General features: G+C 40.2%; 1 protein-coding gene across 7 annotated transcripts; it reads right to left on the bottom strand.

The window, feature by feature from the left end:
* Nucleotides 1–16,086: 16,086 nt before the first annotated feature.
* aire (autoimmune regulator) lies at nucleotides 16,087–22,760 on the bottom strand. 7 transcript variants are annotated; one of them, XM_048250944.1, is made up of 16 exons: nucleotides 22,674–22,760; nucleotides 22,489–22,512; nucleotides 22,238–22,337; nucleotides 21,731–21,894; nucleotides 21,269–21,443; nucleotides 20,320–20,457; nucleotides 19,352–19,491; nucleotides 18,973–19,088; nucleotides 18,683–18,752; nucleotides 18,365–18,487; nucleotides 17,927–18,042; nucleotides 17,592–17,661; nucleotides 17,375–17,461; nucleotides 17,098–17,256; nucleotides 16,685–16,887; nucleotides 16,087–16,374 (listed from the first exon to the last, which is right to left on the bottom strand). In XM_048250944.1, the coding sequence occupies exons 3-14, from the start codon at nucleotides 22,320–22,322 to the stop codon at nucleotides 17,176–17,178; spliced, it is 1,365 nt and encodes a 454-aa protein (XP_048106901.1). In that variant the 5' UTR covers nucleotides 22,323–22,337; nucleotides 22,489–22,512; nucleotides 22,674–22,760; the 3' UTR covers nucleotides 16,087–16,374; nucleotides 16,685–16,887; nucleotides 17,098–17,175. The 7 variants fall into 7 exon arrangements, with proteins under 7 accessions (XP_048106901.1, XP_048106902.1, XP_048106906.1 ...); XM_048250945.1 differs by having other exon boundaries at nucleotides 17,114–17,256; XM_048250949.1 differs by having other exon boundaries at nucleotides 17,098–17,259; nucleotides 17,393–17,461.
* Between the last annotated feature and the right edge of the window lie 471 nt (nucleotides 22,761–23,231).

Raw genomic sequence — 23,231 nt, 5'->3', positions numbered from 1 at the left:
CCGTGCTGATGCTATCAGCTGCAGCTCCCTCTCAACGTAATGACAGCTTGTTCGTGGTGTAGCTAGTGCTGCCTAATTGAATGCAAAATGGGGATAGCGCAAGGTTTTATCTTATATTCGGCTATTATGGTGTGGCACATTTTTGGGCTTTTAGCCTTTAATTTATTATGACCGCCGCTAGCGAAGCGGTCATATAGGGATTGTCAAAGTTTTTTTTTTGTTTTGTTTTTTTTTCCCGTCATCTACTTCCTGAAGGTTTGGTCAACGATACCCGGGACACCGAACCACCGGGGCACATGAAATTTGGTGGGTATGTAGCCCCACTAGACTTTTACGGAAAACTTTCGTTTCGTCCCCGGGGGCCACTCCCCCCCCGTGCTGGGCCCCCCGAACCGCAAAAAAAAGCAGTTTTTCCTAAATAACTACCTGAACCGTGGCACTGAGGATGAAGAATCTTTTATGGTATGTTGGTCTCAAGGGCCCACATCAATCTGGCCCATAATCACTCATTTGTGATTTGCACCCCCCCGGTAAAAATGAAAATGCAATATTATTCTGCTTTAATCGCCCCTATCTTCAGTTAAGATGTTCAGAACTGCACCAAATTTTATGTGTATGATTGACTTGGCATTCCTGGGGGTATGCCAAGTTTAAATAGAATTTCATCCATGGGGGTCTAAAAAATTAGGTTATGTGTACATTTAGTGACTGTACTGTACACTCATTGGCCTGTAGATGGCGGTGCACACATATACACATGCACACACACACAGGCACCCACATACTATCGGTATTAGAACAGCTGATACATAATTACAAATTCAGTAGGATTAAAAGAAAGCCAAAATAAATATTCATCATCATCATCATCATGGCTGCATTTCCAGTATTGGCGATAAGTAGTCGTTTGTCCACTAGATGGCGCATCGTTGCAGTGAGACGTAATTTTGTTGGAAGTTAAAAGTGGGTTGGAAAAACAATGGACGCTTCCTACAAGGACTGTATTTAAACTATAGTTTACCGCAGAGAACGTCTAATAAGGATAGGATGATGTTCACATGAAATGTAATTCCCATTTCTTCTTGAAGCCGAAATAAATCTGAGGATGTTTATCTTACATGCTTGGTTTTTACTGCAGGTACGTTAATCTTATAATATCAATAAGGACCTAGGTAATGTTACCGTTAGCGTTGGTTGAGTGATGGAGGCCAATTTGATTGATTGCATTTGTAGAAAACTATAAATGCGGTTATACCAAGCAAATTGATAGCAGCACTGTAATTGTATCTTTCGACGGTCATTTGTTGCAGGTGCTACAAAAATCATTCTGTGCAATGGAAGATTTACCAACGTTACACCGGTCTGATACAGTTTTGCCTATACATGGCAAAAGACTGAGACGCCTGTTTATTTTGTTTTAAGTGAGTGCAGGGTGTGAGAGGGGAATCGATGTGCTTTGATTCCAGCTTTGTAGTTGTAGTCTGTGAAATTAAAAAGCACGTGTGTGTGAAGTATCCAAACAATGACACCTTCATTTCATTATGGTTGCTTTAGCAACACACCTTAAGCTACTGTGTAGTAGTGGGTCCCATTTAGAAGTGGCTACTTCATTCGCGCTTTCCTTGACTCATGGAGCTGCGTGAATTTTATTACAACTTTTCGCCACGATATGGCAGTTTAAGTCCGCTTGATACTGTAAGGCGTAAGCCATTGGTTTCCAAAGGAGATTTTATTTGTGTCGCCAGCATAGCCTATTGACAATTTATGTTGTAAATAGGCCTACCTTATAAGCCTACCTGTAGCTTAGGGAAGCTAACAGCTTTCTATTAGGATCTAGTTTGTTAGTTACAGTTTTGTCATAACTCCCTGATGCATTTTTGCATTTAGAATAGCCAGAGCGTGGATATCTCAATCGGAAAATTAAACAATATCGGGTGCCTATGGACTAGGCTGGGTGAACCCAGCCTGATCTGCCCGCTATTTATTTTTTGATTTCTTAAAAGATTGAGCTTGGTCTGGTGAAAGCCAGACTAGCCATGGACCTCAGTTACACAATGCAAGGGAACATGAATCGGCCTATATTTGCACGAACAATAACGGACAACAGCTCTTCAACTTTGGCCCGTTAAAATGTGTATGAACAGTCTAGCGACGCATTTCATCAAGGCCCATTTGACATGTCAGTTATTTGCACCACTGGTTAGATGTAAAACAGCATTTCGTTTCAGACTACTGTTACTTAATTTGTGCATTAACAATAACGTTTCAGACTACTGTTACTTAATTTGTGCATTGACAATAAAGTATTACATGAACTAAAGATGACTAAAATCTTATGTAGAAGAAGAAACATTCACAAAAAATCCATCCATCCAAAAATGACCTTTGTTTTTGATAGCTGTTGAAAACGGCATGGAACTGACAGAGATGTTTTTGTTTATATATAAATAAATACATAAATAAATAAATAACATTATGCTGATACCTTTTGCTTTTCCCAAATACAATGTAGCCTACAGGTGTAAGTGACCTTTCATCAATCCAGTTGTAATGGATGAACTGTGATGAACTGCCCTACTTGTGATTGTTTAGAGATTTTAAAGGTTTTATAACAATGCTACATCTTCTTTGGAAGTAAGATGGAGTAAAATATGGAGACAAATTGAAGTGTGATTTATTTTCGCGGAACGGATGTACAGGACTGAGCGGCGGTCATATTTTGTACCGCTATGCGGTACATCTAGTTTGATAAGGAACGGATAAAAAAAACTGAGCAGCAGAAAAGCTGTCATAGTCGTTACATAAATAGTTTATTATTATAATTAGGCTATTAATACTATTACTTTACCACTATTACTGTTATTGGTATTATTCTGATGAGCCAATAATGTAAATCTGAGTCTGAAATGTTGGTTAAACAGTCCACACCATACGGAGCTAACTGCAGTGCTGCTAATTGTAACTTCCGGGAATGAGCCTCCATTGTTGGAAAACAATGGAACACGTCAGGCTCTGGTTACAATGTTTCATCAGCGTTCTTTTAAAGCATTCTTTTCCAAATGATTTGCCAAATGATTTGGCAAATGGAAAAGCAAAAAGAGTTTGCGATTATATTTGCAAACCCCTTTTTAAAATTAGAGTATTTCTTGATAATTTAATAATTTATTTACAAAATACTTTTTGTAAATTATCTTTTTAAATCCTGTTTATAATGGCAAATTAACCAACTTTATTTGCCATTTACAGTAAGTGACACCTGTGGTCCTCCATAATTCAAGGGCTTGCAAAAAGGAAGACTGCCAAACCACAAAAAATGTTTGTTTGTGAATGTGTAATTTACTTCCATGGCAACAAGTTCTGAAGATTTAATGTTCACTATGTGACACCTGTCACAACATAAGTCACTGTGGTTACTATCACTGAGTGGTAAGAAGACAAATTGAGTAGCAGCATTCCATTTGAGTTTTTCCAGTAAAAATTCTTTAGTGCTGCTTTAAAGTAGCAGATAAGCATAACAGCATCCTAAAACTGGAGCAGTTTTACATAAATAATTGTGATCTTCCCTTTAGATGAATTCCAAGGAAAACAGCAAGAAGAACCAAGTAGGTGTAAGCCAAAGGGTAATTTTTTTATTTCATATGACTTGCCGTATACATCCTATGTCCTCCGTTGCACAACATTTTGCCCATTATATCTTGTATCTTGAAGTTGTAAATAAAGTTGACTTTTGTAAAAACAAGACAATATGACATTTCAAGAAAATCTGTAAGACTTGCAGTATGTCATTATTTCAAGCAATAACCTAATGGCTTAGAGAGGCAATAAAGATTCAAAAGAATATAGTTAATTTACTATAGTTACTTTTCTATTTGTCCATAGATTGCTCACATCCATTTGTCTATCCATTTTCATCTATCCTAATGTAAAATGTTCCATTTCAGTTTCCGGATGGAAAATCTGTTGCACTTTATAATATTATTTGCATTTCTCATTTCGAAAGAGGGGCCCTTTACAATAAAATATCCATTTGCACTTTACACAAACACTTTTAATGAAATATAGCTGCAAGCAGCAATGCGGGGGGCCAAGCAGTGCGCTATAGCAGGAATGGCGTTGCCATGGCATGAGCAAGCACTCACAGCAAGCTTGATTGCAGTTGGATAAAGAATGGCTGAGAAATAAGCTCATTTACTTTGTTATAGTGCCCCTAGAGGTGAAAATTACACCAATGTCCTTGTGCGTTCTCACAATCAGCTACCATGTCCCTGGACTTCATACACCAAAGAGTTGCTGAGATGTGAGCTCAATTTGTCTATTACAGCACCCCTAGAGGTCAAATGAGACCACTTTCCTTGCATGTCCTCACAATCAGCTACTTTGTCTCTGTATTAAGTTGGGACTTCATACATCAAAGTGTTGCTGAGATACAAGCTCACTTCCTGTATTGCAGCGCCCCCTGTAGAGGCCAAATAATGCTAATTTCCTAGTGCGTCCCCACAATCAGGTACCAAGTCTCTATGCCAAGTTTGGACTTAATACATCAAAGCGTTGCTGAGATACAAGTTCACTTCCTGTATTGCAGCGCCCCCTATAGAGGCCAAATGATGCCAATTTCCTAGTGCGTCATCACAATATGGTAACAGGTCCTTATACCAAGTTTGGACTTTGTACATCAAAGCGTTGCTGAGATACAAGCTCACTTTCTGTATTACAGCGCCCCCTATAGAGGGCAAATGATGCCAATTTCCTAGTGCGTCCTCACAATCAGATTCCAAGTCCCTGTACAAAGTTTGGACTTCACACATTAAAGCGTAGCCGAGATGTTAGCCCACTTCCTGTTAGGCGGCATCATAGCCATGTGTGATTGGCTGTCACGGGCAAATAAACTTGAAATTAAAAAAATTGACAAGTATCGTTTGTGCGGCTCGGTCAGAAGATCATCTCCGCCAAGTTCCTTCGGATGAAATTTGTAACCACTGAAACTTTTCATAAGGTTTGTATTAAATCCAATATGGCGGAAAGTGACGGGATAGGGGTAGATGAACTCGGGATGGTCCAAGGATTCAGACGCTAGCTCAATTGTGAAAATCAGACAAAAGAGTCAAGGATCACGCGCATGAACGCATGTCCAGCATTGAACTGGTGGTGGCGTCAGAGCGTTCAATGTATATGCATAAAAATTGCGGTGAGTGATTGGGACATTAATATCAAGTTTTGTTATGTTAACTCAAAGCGTCACAGAGATGTTAGTCCACTTCCTGTTTGGCGGCTTTGTCGCCGTATTTGATTGGCTGTCACGGGCAAACAAATTTGAAATTGAAAAATCTGGCAAGTATCGTTTTTGCGTTTTTGAGGTCCAATATGGCGGAAAGTGACGTAATAGGGGTCATTGAACTTAGGTCGGTCCAGGGATTCCAACGGTGCCTGATATGTGAAAATCGGACGCACCGTTCAGTGGTCACATGCGTGAATGCAATCCAGGTTCGACCCATTGGTGGCGCTAGAGTGTTGGGCATAGAGTTCTGGAAATTGGTGAGAGTGATCATGGGACAGTGCTGAATCAGTGTGCCAAATTTCATAACTTTAGACTCAGCGGTTCAATTTTTGGCCAGATTTTGACCTGTTGGTGGCGCTAGATGGCTGGGTTTAGAGGTCCGTAAATGAGTGTGAGTGGTCAGTGGAATGTCCCGAAACTTTCTGCCAAAAAATCTGCACTTTTTAGCCAGGCGTTCTATGGGCTGCCATAGACTCCAATGGCGGAAGTGTAATAATAATAGGAAAAGCTAGTAACTCAATGGGTGCCTTCGCTGCTTGGCCCCCAATTATGCCCACACATAACCAAATGTTGTTTTTAGGCTTTAAGAATAATGCCCAACAGCAACGTAGCCTAATTGTAATATCTCTATTTGTAATCTTTTCCACAGATCAAAACAGGGCCAGAAGAGGAAGGAGAGACAAGCAAAATAAGAAATAAAAAGAAAAAGTGTGTCATTTTATAATGTTTAGTTTGAACATAGGCTTCAGTATGCCTACTGGTCTTCAGTATGCCTACTGGCCTACTGCCAAAGCCCACTGTATACAAAGTATATCAGAAGCAGTTTGCAGTGACAGAATGATTGGCTATATGTTGATGTGTTGTTGCTTAACCTGTTGCTTACTTTTAACTCATGTCAGACTTTTTCACCTACAAACAGTACACATACCTTTATTATGCAACCATTCCAGGGTCGGTGCCAGAGAGCAACGGGTGGGGGGCCTATGAGCACTGACAAGGGGGGCACCTCACCTCACTTTTATTAGTTATTTTTCCAAAATTGGCATATAATAAAGAGCATCCTTCGAGCCTTTTGGATAACAGAAACAATGATCATGGGGGAAAATAGTGCAAGAACAGAGCGGTCATAGCCTACAGTATAGCGTTCAATAGACTAGCACACAACGTTTAGAATAATAGAAATGTAATAGAATAGCGTTGCATAGGCTACAAGTAAATAGGCTATAACAGACTCACCACTAGCACGCCTAGGCTACACTAGGCTTCACTGTGTTTTTCCATTCATTTTGAAATGTTCTTGTAAGATCCTGCCCAAAAGTATTTTGTGCTGCCATCTTTAGGGGAAAGTCCGTAGGAGTCGATTGCCAAGTATGCTCTGGAAATTCACAATTTCGTCACCGTTTAAAAAAAAAAAAAAACATAGTCCAGTCCATACAACTTCATTTCAATTTCAAAAGAAATACTGGACTATGTTGTTTTTTTTTTTTTTTATGATATTTGAATGACTAAATATGACAAAGATTAAAAAGGACATTTCGTCACAAGACTAAGACTAAATTAAAAGCTCGAGTTTATCATTAGCACTGGACAATATTGGAAAATATAGAAAATGCGACGTGTCAGTTTGGCCCTTTATTTATGGTTTCTGCAATTTAGATTAACAGCTCATGCATTCAGCTTGGGTGATCCTGCGCTCAGAAACGCGAAAAACCTTGTATTTTCCATTATCTTCCCAGATCTATCTTGAGACCTTTTACTGAACCTTATGCAGCACTGTCTAAAAACCCTACTGGCCGAGATTTATGCTCATTTGGCGTTGCAGGAGTGGTGGTAAATATCGGTGGCACTCACTGCAACGGTGTCCGAGTGTGCAGAATCCCTCTTCATCGCGCAGTTTGCGCACAAAATCAACAGTAGCATCGTTGACACACGTGTCAGTCCGTGTCATGTTTCATTTTGAGTAGGCTAAGTGTTCAACATCAGTGTTCAATATGGATTTAATTTCAATCAATAGGCATAATAATATTTTGATTTTTTTATGTGAGAGAACTCAGTTGGGGGGCACAATGGCCTGGCCCCCTAAGCCCCGCCCTTGACGCCGACGCTGAACCATTTACGGTGAAGAGGTCTGCTGGCATTGTGGGTAATTCTTTAGGACACAAAAAGGCATTTAAAATAGCCTATACATCTGGGGCCGGTTGCCCGATAATGCTCACTCTTAGCGCGTTAAGAAGACTCGAAAGATATATCTTAACAAAGTTGTTTATGTTCCTAAGTGTGTTCCCCGAAGTGTACCTTAGGAAGCTTCTTAACACGTTGCCTCTTACGTTCGACTTTACAAAGGCGCTGTCCCAAGTGAAGGTGCTGAATTAGTTGGCATCGATTGCTCAGGAATCGATTTTCCACTTCACGCAAAGGTGCATGACGGCGTTAAAGGAGAATTCCGGTGTGATATTGACCTAAAGTGTGTTGAAACATGATACCGAGTGTGAACGTATGTCTCATAGCCCATCTCGGCTTGTCCCCTGCACTCTAAAATCTGGCGCTAGTTAGCCGATGCTACCAACAGCTTTTTTAATGGGGTTGCCTCGGCATCGGCCTAGCCATGCAAATAAATCACTGTTTTACACCATTTACGAGGCTCAACGTATCTCCGCACTTCATTGGTAGACTTCCGAGGGCCCTGACATTTAAAACGAGACATTGAGAACTTTGAAAAAGCACTGGTAGTTTACTTACAAGACGATTTATACAGACAGTATCTTCACAAAGTTTAGCGTCTGCAGCCATCTTGAATTTAATCGAGATGAGTATGAATGAACAGGTATGATCAGGGATCAGATTCCAAAAATAATTCTGTGGAAATGCATGGATTCCAGTTGCTGCTACTGGAAGAAACTGGAATCCATGCATTTCCATAGAATTACTTTTGGAACTCCAGTAACTTTTATTTTAACATAGTTTAAGTTATCAGTAAAATATAGACTATTAGTCAAAGTCAAAGTCAAAGTCAAAGTCAGCTTTCAGTCAATTTCTTCACATGTTCCAGACATACAAAGAGATCGAAATTACGTTTTCACTATCCCACGGTGAAGACAAGACATATTTGACCAATTTTAGACTAAACATTCAAGTAAACAAAAAAGTAAGGGGCACATATAATAATATTTATTAATTAATTTAATCTATTAATTAAATTATCAAATTGTCAGTAATATGTTCATCCCCCAGGTAGACTAACCGGTAGGCCTATCCCCCCTCCTTATCCCATTGTGCCGCTTCTTGACATGGGTTTAACGACTTCTAAAAATTATGTAATACACTTTTATATTAATGGTAAGGTACCTTACAATTAGAATAGAACAAGCAGCTGCAGTTACTTCTGTTTAATGCGGTATTGATTGCCATTGGTTAATGTTTTCAATAAAAAGCAACCTATCTACAATGAACAGAGAGAGAGTTAGAAACAGATTATGGTGGGGAAGCAACGTACAAAAAGGGCACCAAGCTTCTCGTCAGAGGAACTTGAAGTTTTGCTGGACGAGGTGAGCTTGCACAAGGTGACACAGTTTTCCAGCTTTCGGAATAACTTGTGCAACAGCAACAAAAAAGTGCTATGGAGCGACATGGACTAAACGGCTCGGCGGCCGGCGCCGTCTTTGATTTAATACAAAGACACATTGGATCGCTGCCATAGTTGGTCCCTTACTGGACACCACCATGCTTACCCATTTATAGATCTTAGCCATTTAGAGGCAAATTCTTTGCCAGCTTTTAATTATCAAAAGTGATTGCCAATTTGAACGCTTTAATGACATTACGAAATATAATTACCACCATATTAGTTCTGATACCAGATAAAGTAAACTTCATAAATGGGCCTGTATCCATTACATATTTTATTATTAGTCTTTAAATGTCCATAACATAAAATCATCGTTGAGCCACAACATTGTCAACATAGGCTACTGTACCATAGTTTGACTTGTACTGCGCTGCGTTGATTTCCAAAGACTGCTGCACAGTGGCGGCGACTAGCGTCTTGAGCTCAAACAATGCTAAGAAAGAGCTCACGAATGGTCCAGACCAACCTATACGAACGTGTCACTTACAGAAGATATAGGCCTACTTAGCGTACGAACGTGTCGGGAATCACGTCATAACGTTGAAAGAGGTTAAGGAATAGGTTAAGAACTACTTAACGATAAGAACGTTTTGGGGAACCGGCCCCAGGTCATCAATAAGAGAGGGTCAAGACAAATACACACAGGATATACCCAACACCTTCAAATATTATATGAATGGACCTGAGTTGAGAATGACTCCATTAAGTGGAAACTTTATTGACTCCACCTGTAAGGTTTGATCATTATAGGTTTGCCTGCAAGTGGTTTGATGAGCAGGCTGATAAAATGTCTATCCAGCGAGCAAGCAAATGGTCTATAAGATAACTATTTTAAGTTGTGTTTTAAGGTGGCAGAAGAGTAGGCCACACTGGGTATTAAACATGATACGGTCTGAATAGGCTAACTATAGTGGTAGCTTCACATGGTTGGTATGGAGGTATCCCTGGATATTTGTACAACAACAAAACTTTGTTCATGGATCTGATACAAAGGAACCAAGCTGACATCATTATATTGACTGAACACCAAGGTGAAAATTAAACATTAAGCAGAATTTAACTATGAGTGGACTGGATTTATGGCACATATCTGTGCCTATACTAAACAGCAATGTGTTTAGGCAACATTCTTCAAGTTCTTAATTGGTTCCCTGTTTGTGTCTAGTGACTGTAGTGTGTCTGTTGAAATGGTTGTCCTTGACAGCATGTCTGCTCAACATGCATTCGATCATGTCATGTGGCATGGGTTCAATCGGCTTTGCAAATAATGATGTCAGACAAGGTAGAATATTTTGCATGATTTTATGAAAGTACGATGTATTGCAACATCAGATGCAAGTCAAATTTGTAGTTTCTTATGTCTCATTCCATCGAACTACAGATCCGCTACCCGATCTAGCAATTTTTCATAGTGCGGTTATAGCTGATAGAGGGCTGCGAAGCGAATGCAGAAGTGCCGTTCACCCTGTTACGAGTTGATTAACCACTGAAACGATTTTGGAAACATTATTTTAAGGTACAAAAAGCTCTTTGGTGTTGCTTTAAACTCAATCAAGTAAATGTAAGTATAAGAAGTAAGGCTACATAACATCTTAAAATGGTTCTGGTCTAAAATGAAATATAGGCTACAGCTACGTATTAAAACTTCACAATGGAGGATGTTTTTAAAATGTGATTGGCCGGCGACTTTGTGGCTGTTTTAAGTTGTGCTGTGGGCTCCCTGATGCCCGCGGGCACTGTGTTGGTGAGGCCGAGTCCCAACTATTTGATCGGGCTATCCACTCCCCAAGGGCGTAGGTTTGGTCTGAGCTTTGGTGGGGACACTACCCCCCAAAAAAAAAAAAAAAAAAATCTATCCACTCCCATATGGACACTTGGAACAACTGTTGAGTATGGACACTGGGGTACCCAGAAGCTCACATGCATGACGAACTGGACCTAGACTGGTTCTGTGGTATTTATTTTTTTATCACACATTGACCATTTGTCAAATCACATCACATCTGCAGTCAACAGGTAAGTTTTTTTTTTTTTTTAAGCACATCACAAGTATACAGTCACGTGTATACAATACAGGTCAAGTATGCCAGGTGAGATACAAAAAATACAATAAGAAAGAAAACAATTAAATTTACATAAAGCATTTGAAAAGTACAAATAGTGTGTGTGTTCTAACACCCTTCTTATTACTGCAACAGGATAGTAGAAATTGTTTAATGTGAATGGACAGCTCTATGAAGTTATGTGTTTTATTTTGGAATTTGGACTAATGAATGTAAAATTTGGTCAAAATTAAAATCAGGTTGATTAAATCAAACTGAGAGGTGAGATTTGTGTTATAGTAATGAAACCAAAAAGTAGGCCTACATTTTCCCAGTACAAGGAGAATTCAGGGTAAATAAGATCAGCTAGCAAGTATCAAGAGTTTACTCCAAAGGAATTTAGTATGAGGGCATAACCAAAATAAATGCACAAGAGATTCTCTTTGATTCCCACAAAAAGTAGCCTACAGTTTTCATAAATGTCTATTTTGAGCTTCTGTAAATAGTGATTGGAGTCAATGGGTAAGGTAATGTCAAACAAAATAGCCACTCGTGATGATGTGCTAATGTTCAGTTAACACGTTTACCGGAAGATCCTTAAAACTTATTTCGGAAAGTTAGTATTTATTTTGCCTGTGTTGTGCACTGAACACAAGTGATCTAATAGCTGACCTAGGTCTACCTGACTAGCTGTGTTTGGACCAGCTGGGTTATGAAATGGTTGGAACACATATATGGCAAGAGTTTCAGAACTGTTAAAAATGAAACCAAAATAGGTGATTCACCGAATCAGTTTCGGTCCTTGCATTCTCAACGTCGCCTCAAGTGTTCAGTAAGGCAAACAGGTAGGCTTTACAGTAATTTTACTGGTTTCTAGGTAGCTATGTATTGGCTAGCCTAAATATGCACACAAAGGGAAAGGGAGCTTTTTTACAATAACAGACACAATTATATTAGCCTAGGCCTATAGGCTTGAATGTTCCTCATTTTAAGTTGCTTTGCCCGCTAAATTAATTATGTTCATTCTCTTGGTCTACAATGAGACAACAACAAAATATAATCATTTGTTAGTGTGGCACATTTGTATGTGTGGCACAAGGTTTTTGATTTTATGGTTCCCAGCGGTTTAGAAACATTGCCATTTTACATGTGAAAAATGTCCCATAGCTGATTTTTTGTCCCAATTTACCTGATGCATCAGATAATCACTTAAAATCATTTCCTATATTAAAAAAGTATAATGTATTGTTAAAATATTTTGATAATAGCCCAAGCAATTAATCATATACAATATAACATCATACAAGCATGTTTTGTGTTACAGTACATCATCAATGTTTTAGCTGCAGTAACCTTATTATGTAGCCTAGAAATCTAGACGCACCCTAGCGGCGGCAAATTAATTTGCTCAGCCTGTACGTCTAGTATCAAACCATAGGGATTTCTATTGGCTGACGCCGTGGACGTCATCCAATCACAGCGCTCTATTTTGTTAGAGAGTCTTAAGGCGGGCTTAACAGGATAACGACAGTCCTGCGACGGTGAACAAGGAAGGTGGTTATGGCGAACGAAGAGTGGTTGTTTGAATCGGCGTTGGCGTCAACTTTGGAGGAGTTGGACTTGTGCTTTTCTTTGAAAGTTGAGTAACACAGTCATTCCTTTCGAAGAAGGATGTATTTGCCGTTTTGCCAACCGGATACGGATATGGTCGTAGTGCTGGCCTATTGCATGCCTAGGCAGTTTGGAAGACAATTCTCTGCCCGCCCCTTGGATTAAGCGAGGTGAATGGTTCGATTCCAGACTATACATTTCAATGATATAGGATGGCCCGCCAGGCTACTTATTATGTCAACACAAAATCAACGTGTCTGGTGACTTATCTTGCAAGTTCTTGGTCCAGTGTTATTTTATAAAATCATATCCCCACCCATCTTTGTTATCTTAGACCAATCAAAATTATTGTTTCTAACTGGCATTTGCAGTTACCATATAATAATATCATTAGTGATTGGCTGCTAATTTATAATGAGTCCAATATGTAAAACCTTATTTGTCCCATTTTACACAGTAGCCTATGACAGATGACTTGTTAAACAAGCCTACTTGTTAATCACCTGTTAAACTGAGCATGAGAGTAATTTAACCAACTGAGGGCAGTGGAATGGAAATGTATGCTACTGTAACTATTGTAAACCGTTCAGCCATCAACACTTTCATTATAACCTATAGGCAAGTGTGCACTTAAAGGTGAAATGTGTTTCAATGTGGCCCTTGAGCCAAAAAGTTTGCCCACCCCTGTTCTAAGTACAAACTTAGAACTATGTTCTCATTCAGGGAAAGCACTGCTACTTGGGCAGAGTGATTTGCACGCAGCACCTGAAAAGCTGTAGTAGCAGTGCTTCACCTGAATGGGAATGTATTTCCAAGCATGTACGCTTTGAAAATTGCTGTGTTATATTTTACATCGAAATGTGTACACATAATTACACTAGTCACAACATACAGAGAACAATGTTTGAGTTATTTTGTCACTTTGGGGAGCATTATTACAACTCAAAATGCTACGTGCATGAAAGGCTCTCTGTACACTTGTTTGTTTCCGGTGGAGCCAGGTGTGTTTAAACCTGCTAATAAAGGACATTTTTATTTTTAATACAGAAATACAAGCATTGAGAATAGCCGGATGGCTGAAACATCTGATCTTGCTCTTTATTTAAAAAGTTGCTCCTTTTGCAAAGACTTTGTCTGGTTACTTTTTCAGAGTGCGAACCACTCATAGCCTCTTGGTTCACAGTATTGGTTCGCACCTGGACTTAAAAACTGTCATCTGAGTGCAACAATATTCTTTGCCTAATACAGAAATACACCTGTGATTTGAATTATATTCAAATCTGATTTCACTACCATATTTTAGCGAGAACATGTAAAATGGGGAGGGGTAGTTGTGCTCATAAGTTTACACACCCATGCTAAAGCTGACTAAAAAGAGGAATAAAAAATCATCTTTTGGAAATGGATCTTAATGCCTTAATTCAAACAAATAGGAAAGATCCAACCTTGAAGGACACCAATTTTCTTTGTAAATCAATAATTTATCGTAAATAAATAAATGTTCTTCTTTAAAATACAGGGGGCATAAGTATACACACCCCGATGTTAAATTCCCATAGAGGCAGGCAGATTTTTATTTTTAAAGGCCAGTTATTTCATGGATCCAGGATACTATGCATCCTGATGAAGTTCCCTTGGCCTCTGGAATTAAAATAGCCCCACATCATCACATGCCCTTCACCAGACCTAGAGTTTGACTTGGGTTACTTTCCATAAGATCATCTCTCAATACAAATCAAACCAGCTATTAGGCTATCTGAAATAAAAACATGCCAATCTCTAGGTATGGTGAAGGGTATGTGATGATGTGGGGCTATTTTAATAAGTAAAGTAGGTAATTTTGCAGATCTGTGTCCAAAAACAAGCTCCTGGGGTGATGGATAAGTCTGATTCCCATTTAGCAAATGGTAGGCTTAATGTGTTGTCTGATTGTAAAATTAATTTATAGATTTTAGAGAGAAGTTGTTTTGGAGAGGTTTTGTTGATTAGCTCTGAGGTTAAGATTAACATTCTGAATGTTCCTTTTTGATTAGATGGATGATTTGATTTGTAGATATTCCAAAGACATTTACTCCTGATGCCATGTTTCTGGACCAGGTGGTTAAAAGTGACCAGTTTGTTGTTATGGAACACGTGTTGAAGCTGTGTGATGCCCATTCTTACCCATGTGCAGAAATAAAGTGTTTTCTTGTTATCTATGAAATCCAGGTTGTTCCAAATAGGAGTGAATTTAGATGGTGCAAGTACGGTGCCTGTGATATAATGAAATTTCCACCAGGCTGTCAGAGCTGCTGGTATTGTTGGTGTTTTGAAGCAAGGGTGTTTTTTGATTATCTGACTGCAGAAAGGTAAGTCTGAAATCTGGGTGTTTTGACAAATGGATTGTTCAATATCTAATGGGTTAGGATGTATCCATTTATATATATATTGAATTTGATTAGCCAGAGAGTAGTGGTAGAAATGTGGTGCTTCCAAACCTTGTACTTTGGGTTTCTGTAAAGTGCTTAATTTCATTCTTGGGGTTTTATTTTCCCAATAGAATTTGATAACAATGGAGTCTAGAGCTTTAAATTTAGGATGTATTGGAATCATTGAGAGGAGGTAATATAACCTTGGGTGTTGCACTAGGGAATCAGCATGTTACATTAAAGAAGGATTTATACGTGTGTTTGAATTGTTATCATTGGGCAAACGAGATATTCCATGTCAGAGTGAAGATGTATACTTCACTCTTATCATCATGTTAAACTGTCATCATGCCTTCAAGTTAAACTCGCTCTGTATTTAAATAAATTTAAATTTAAATCGCTCTGTGTTTAAATGTGAAATCCAACCCCCCCTGTAGCAACCAGCCCTGGAGTTTTGGTAGCAATGCACCCAACCTTTAACCCGGACTATATTGTACTAGATATCAGAAGATTTGTACTGCGTCCGAACATCCTCACTGTCAACTGCTTGTTTCATGAGGGCGAGCTACTGAACTGCCACTGCAATGATCAAGCATTAAGACAAGTATCTCAATACTTATTGAGCTTTCAGAGGGAAATTATCCCTCAACCACGCCGTCGTGATCCCCGTCCATCTCGGAATTAGCGCTCTGGTTGCCTTGATTCAATATTACTAACAGAAAAACCCCAATATATCTGTGTGGCAATAATTGTTGTAATAATTGTGTTAATCTTGAGTGCTTTCTTCATAATAGAGTTCTACCAGTGCCATCTGAATACAGCAAGTTTATGTATGTGATCAAATTACACTCATCATGCATGCCCTGTATGTTGGAAAAAATACATAATGACATGCTACAGTATACAGTATGAACAAAAAGTAATAAACAATAAATAGACAACAGCAAGAGTTTGGTCATAGATTTGATTGGTCTAGAAAAAAGCTCACCGAAAAAGAAGAAGGGTTCACTGGCCTGTTCTTCAGGGTTTTTTTAATGCATTACTGCCACCATCTGCTGAGGTGTAATGGCAAGTGTACCCTTTAGCCTCGTAATGGCCACCGGGTGAATAAGGCGAATTGCCAGCTTAACCACTGATCCTTATCAACGTCATACTATTGTACTCCGCATTGTCTCCATCTGTAATGTGGCACCTAATTGGGTAACTCCAGATGGTGTTAGAAACAAGCCCCATGGAAAGCCATTTTGAAAAAGATGATTGTGGTAAATTTAGAGCTTTTTGGCTGATGTAACTAGCGTTGCATGGGCCATTGAAATGAATGGGGGGTGGTACCTCCTCCCTCTCTCCAGTTCTGTATCCTACCTTCATGGTCTGGACACTCAGTTCACTTTTGGTTTCCAAGGGAGATAACTTCTGGTGAAATTAAATCTAAGTTATACATTCAAGTCAATCCTTTTGGAAGTACAGAAAACAAACAAAGAAGAGATCATTTTGAAAGGAAAAGTATTTTGAATTTTACTTATGTCTGAAAATCTAGCTTTGGAAAGCAAGTCATCAGCTGGGTCTCTGTTTACAATACAAGATGTTGATAGCTTATCAATTCGGAAGAGTGAATTCTGATAATAAGCTAGGATCCAATCAGATCACATTCCTTATTTGCATAAGAGAAACAAGCACATAATACAATTCTCCGAACAAAAATAATCAATTTTCCTAGTCTCACCATCATGCTGTTTTGATTCAGATCTTGGCGGTTTTAGCTTCTTCACTAGTGCATTGGAAAATTGCATTGGAAAAACAGACTTTAGAGCTTGTCTGGCCTGGTCTGAGTTGGGCAGAAGATGTCAGTTGATCTGACTCAGACTTGGGTCCCTGTGGGCCCTGAACCCACTTGTGGTACAGGAAGCTGACACCTCAGTTGGGTATCTGACACAGGAAAGATTAAAAACATGATATCCTTCTGTTCTGTAGGGATGAATTACGATGCGGAAACTAGGCATCACACAAAATCAAGAACTCCGGGTTATTTTTTCTTCTTAAACTTCTTAAAATTGGATTTCAATCTGAAGACACAATTTACATTACTTTTTTTAATCAGAGTAAAGACTAAAATCAGACTGAAATTAGATTGTTTACATGTAACCGCACTGACTACTGTATGTTCTAGAGGGTGGTGGGTGTGGTCTCATGAGGGGTGTGGTCAGCCTCCTAGGACTATGGGAAGAAGCCCTGAGAGTCAGCTAGTGGGCGGGACAAGTTATGGAATGCCCACTGCAGGATGGTGTCTACAGAAGCCTGCTGTAACAAACACACACACACACACACAAATGAGGACCTTCATAAATGCATAGAATAGCATGAAATGCATAAAGCAAACACACACAAAACTACAAGAGACAAAGCACAACTTAACACAGACACACATATGCACCTCTCCTGCCATGGCGTCATTTTCTTCTTTCCTCATGACTGAGACACCTTGTTCTGCTCCATCACAAACCTAGAGACATAGGGAGAAAGAGTTAGCAAAACACACACACACACACACACACACACACACACACACACACACACACACACACACACAAACATACATATTCAACAATTCAACATCATTGGTGTGTGTATACCTGTAGAGTGTGTGTTTGTTCCTCTCTTCTACTCCAGGAACTGCAACAGGATCTGCATGTGCTACTGCCTCTGAAACACACAAACACACGTGGGCCATGACACACCATTTACCAAAGTCTTCTTTTTGGTCAATCGATGTTCTGGGAATTACCGGTATCTTGGTCGTTGAGGTTATGTGGCTTTGGTTAACAAGGCAATGCACATCATCATATTTAGCCAGGTTGTGCTATCTTCAATTACACCCAAACAAAGGTCACCCACCCACACACATAGACATGCCTACACAAACACACACATACACACACACAGAGAGAGAGACAGAGGACAGTCTTACCCTGAGAAGTGGCACTGGCCATGGTATCCCTGGTGACACTGGACACAGGTGATGATGTCATCACTGCTAAGGTGGCAAATGCCACAGAGCACCCTCACACTCCCCTCACCAAGACCCTGCATGTACACACACACACACACACACAAACACACAGACATATGAGAACACACACCGATCCATAGATATGCAGACATACAGTATGAACCCCCCCCACCACCACCACCACACACACACACACACACACATACATACATACTGTACATACATATGAGCACACAGAGATGTGCTCACACTCTCACAAAACATTCACATACTGTACATATAGCACACACACAAATTATATGAGACAATTTTTTGTTCTGTGACAAATTTTGCAGTGGGCACAATTCACATAAAATAAAATAAACATTCCTACGCTACATCTTCCTGCAAACACACCTGAGGAGGATGCTGGGAGGTGTTGCTGTGGGAACTACAGCTGGTTGCCATGACAGCAGAAAGTGACGTAAAAAAGGAGAAGTCCACTGTGGAACTGCTGCAAGGCTCCACCCACTGAGATTGCTAAGGTTGGGAATGTGTTTGATTTATTATTATTATTAATAATAATAATAATAATAATAATAATAATAATAATAATAATAATAATAAATGATGATACTGATGTTGCACCTTTCAAATGCACAAAGTGCAACAAAGCATAACTATATCCTTATGCATCCTTAGTTAATGCATAGTAAATGGGTGAAGCATCCTTACCTGCACAGGTGCAGAGGTTGTCTGAGGCGCCACCTGAGTGCTTTGGCACTGACCACATCGCCAGCTGCCACTTGGGAAGAATTAACACACAAAAAGACACATAACGCACACACACACACACACACACACACACACACACACACAGTCACAGATATGCGAGCAAACACAGTGGAGTGTAGACACACGATTAGGACTTTCATACACTCTGACACTCACAAATATGTACATACACTCATACACAGGCACACAAGTGCTCAGTGAGAGAATGAAAGATTAAAGGTCACATGTACCTGGGTATAGAGGTGAGCGGGGGATCTAGACAGCCCAGGTGAAATGCTCGAGGACAACCATCACAACAGATGAGCTCCCCACCATCTTTACATACTGTGCACTCATCATCATTAACCTACACACGCACACACACGCTCATTATAAATCTCATGACACACTCATCACTGACACAAATCGACTAATACACCTGTTATGCTATGACGCACATACAAACACACACACACTCAACAGATACACAAACATGCAATGCTATGTGTAGGGCTATTCTGAACATTGCACAAACATTCACACACACACATACTCACATGCAAACGCACATGCACAAACACACATACGGACACACTCAGTGAACTGTACCACCTCCCTATGCAAACTCACATCTCCAGTTCGTGTAATTGTGCTGCTGTTGAGTAGTTCCCCCTGCTGGCCACCGTGTGTTACTGCAACCTCCGGCTTTATTGCAGTACAGGGCTCCTCCTGCTGCTCTGAACCATCACAACCATCCTGCAACACTGACACTGAGAAACAGACGCACACAACTTAAGTACATCTCAGACCTAGCCGACAGTTGGATGTCTGATCAAGTCTGGTCGATCGATGAATGCCGATGAGCTCCAATCTGTGCAGTGTGCGCACCACACCACCAACACTGACAGACCTCTGCTGAATCGGCGTTGCGGAGCTGTTGGGGTTACTAAAGGGCTACACTGATTGACTGGTTACTCTGTCTATTCTTAGAGGCACAGGAGCTTAGAAAAACAGTGTAAGGGGATACAATCCGGGTAGTTATCGTCTTGCTTCTGGATGACTGGGTCTAATAACAGTTTTACCTTTTTTTCCCTAGACTAACAATACCAGTGCCATTTGCAACATACTCTAAAACATATTTTTGATTGAAAGTAGATTAGGTCTGGGTGAGCAAGACTAGTGTGAAAATGGTAACATAGCCCTGCTTGGTTTGTGTTTTGTTTATCAACATATTGCGATAGCTGAAGAATGCTGCCTATGCCCTAGTTGATGGTGGACAGTCTTTGCTGTGCGGGCAGAGAAACCTTTTTCATAAATGCAACACACCAGGCGACCTGTGATCAATTACCAAGTGGTCAATCAGCGTAATAGCTAGTGCCCCGAAGTCTGCCCGGTCTGCCCTGTGCTTTGGAGCACACCTTCAACTTCACCTACACATATACACAGAGAAAATGCACAGGTGTATGTCTGCAAACAGACACACACACACACACACAGAAATACACACAAATACACACATATGCACTCTCTCTATCTCTCTATCTTTCTCTTTCTCTGAAGAACATCATTAAGTGGGACCCTTGACCCCTGGTATCTACCTGCACTGGGTGGGGCTTCTCTTTTCTTGTTGCGGGAAATCAGCTGTTGTCCATTCCCACTTCTCTTCCTGGCTCTGCCCTGAGCTGCAGCTGTGGCCACGAGAGAGTGCCTCTGTCTGGAACCCCAAACACTCCGGTCTGACACACACACACATGCACATACACACATACACACAGATGCACACACACACACACGCGCACACACACACACACACACACACACACACGCACACACACACATGCACACACACACACACACACACACACAAACACATACTCAAATGTATAAACTGATACATTCAAATTATATAAAATGTTTGAATCCATGACAGCACTCATCAGTACTTTTAAAACTGTTTTAGATCGCCCCATGGATGTTTCCGGCCAGCCGCCATTCTTCAGTGTGCTCTGGCGATTTCACCTTTGACACAAATAGCTGTGCTTACAGTAATATTACCTGTTCCCCTTTGACAGACAGTCCCCAACATCAACTATTGTGTACATCACAAAAAAACAACAATTATATACAACAACCTACAATAAGACAACACTTGTTATAAGAAGCAAGTCAGGATCACTTCTTCATTCACTCCATGGAAGGAATGACAGCACCGAGGGAAAGTATCCAAAACGCCTCCCTCAGTAACAAAAGTTTGGCATTTTACTGTAACTACCTCAATACCCCAATACCCTCATTACCCATACACTGCAATCCTCAGCACCCAGTTCAATGTACAGTAGATTAAAGTGTTGAGCGCATTATTGCTGGGGTGTTTTTATGTTTTATACATTCAAACTATAAATGTGTAGATATAATGTAAAAATAAACATTATTTTTTATTTATATATTATTTATACCTCCCCCCCTCACACACACACACACACACACACACACACACACACACTCACACTCACACACACACACACACACACACACACACACACACACCTCTGAAAATTCTGCTGAGTAAGGCCTGTAGTTTGGGGTAGCTCTGCTGGTTGTACTCCTTGGAGAGATTCTTCCAGAATGTCTGGATGGTGTCCCCGCCCTGCTGGAGAACCCAGGAAAGGAGCGAGTACACGGCCTTATGAACCCCTTCCCTCTCTCCTCTCTCCACAGTCTCCTGTGAAAACACAGTTATGCATGAGCATGTGTGTGTGTGTGTGTGTGTGTGTGTGTGTGTGTGTGTGTGTGTGTGTGAAAAAACAAACAGCAGCAAACAGCAACTTCATGCAACTCCCCATTCTCATAATGTCACTTAAACTCATTATACACAAATACACACATACATGAAAAGAGTACTGTATTTTCTAGTATGTTAGATTCACGTTAACCTCAAGTTAGGATGAAGTTATTGGTTCTTTAATGAAGGCTGTCTGTTAACTTGAATGAGATCTTCTGATTGGTTACCTTCAGAAGAGATTCAGGGATGATGTTGTGGTCTGCTAAGCCATATAGCAGAGGGAAAGGGTCGTCTATCACCATGGCAATGTCTGTCCTGGACACCTTCAGCTTGGTGCGTAGGTCAAAATCTCCCGAAGCTTCAGAGTGGGACATGACAAGCAGAGAGGCAGCTGGACACACACACACACACACACACACACACACACACACACACACACACACACACACACAAACGTGTACACAAAGGTTCACAATGTTTGGCAGTATAATAAGCCAAAATGCAACTGGACCAAATACACAAAAGCACACATCACAAACACCCATAACATAACCATAAGTTAGTGCTCATATAATGCTAAATGTGTATTTATGCTGCACGTGCTGGTTCTTCCAGTATGCACTGAGTACTATGTGTTAGAGAGAGTTTACAGTTCTATGTGTGTATCTGTGTGCTGCATAGTAGTGTGTGTGTCTGTGAGTGTATGTTCGTGCGCGTGTGTGTGCTTTACTCACGCAGTGCTAAGATTTGAGGAATTGAGATGCTGGGCTGTTCTGAGCTGAGAAGAGTGAGTCTGCCTCTAAAGTAGCTGCTCCTCATTAAATGTGTGTGTGTCTGTGTGTGTGTGTGTTTGTGTGAGACAGAGAGAGAGAGAGAGAGAGAGAGAGAGAGAGAGAGAGAGATATTAGTGATGGTTATGTGTTGTTACATTAAAAGATTATTTTTAGCACAGATTTGTGTGTGTTAGTGGCTCATGGCCTTTCACCCCAGCAAACTGATTCCGCCCCACCTGCAGGCACAGAGACACACACACACAGACACAAACACACACACACACACACACGCACACACACACACATTATCCAGATTTCACCTGCCACTTTATGCCAGTAGTTCATTAGAGACAGATTAAACAGCCACTCTTTAATACTGCACCACTCTCTTACTTACCACTCTCAGTTCACTTCATTATGTTCTGCTATCTTTGTCCATACAGTAACAAATAAATGTAAATAGACATATTGTGGAGTTTTATTTGGTTACACTTTACTTGACAGCGTCGACATAAGAGTGACATGAAACTGTCATGAACGTGTCATAAACAAGTCATAAACGTTTATGACATAACGCTTCTGTTGTTAAGTGACATTCGTTTTTTGTCATATCAGGATTAGGGTTAGGGTTAGAGGTTAGGATCAGGTTTCATTTGTCATGACAGTGTCATGTGTTCACGACAGTGTCATGTCACTCTTATGTCAATACCGTCAAGTAAAGTGTTACCGTTTATTTTTTCGTTTTGGCAAGTAACCGTATAATAAGCGGGCGCGTCGGGGTCCGGTTGGCCCTTTTGGGACTTATTTTCCCCATAATGACCGGCGTTCTATACATTATCCCTTACTTACTTATACTACTAAGTTCTTCAGTTGCTGAATTTAATTAGATTAGTACTGATTAGGACTTGTTGGTGTTGACTGACTGGTATTAATTGGGAGTGAGGAAAGCCGGGGA

This window comes from Alosa alosa, chromosome 8 (genome assembly GCF_017589495.1).
Source record: "Alosa alosa isolate M-15738 ecotype Scorff River chromosome 8, AALO_Geno_1.1, whole genome shotgun sequence".
Classification (NCBI taxonomy): Eukaryota; Metazoa; Chordata; class Actinopteri; order Clupeiformes; family Clupeidae; genus Alosa; species Alosa alosa.
Note: the sequence above shows the minus strand (reverse complement) of the source record. Positions and strands in the feature narration are given on the sequence as shown.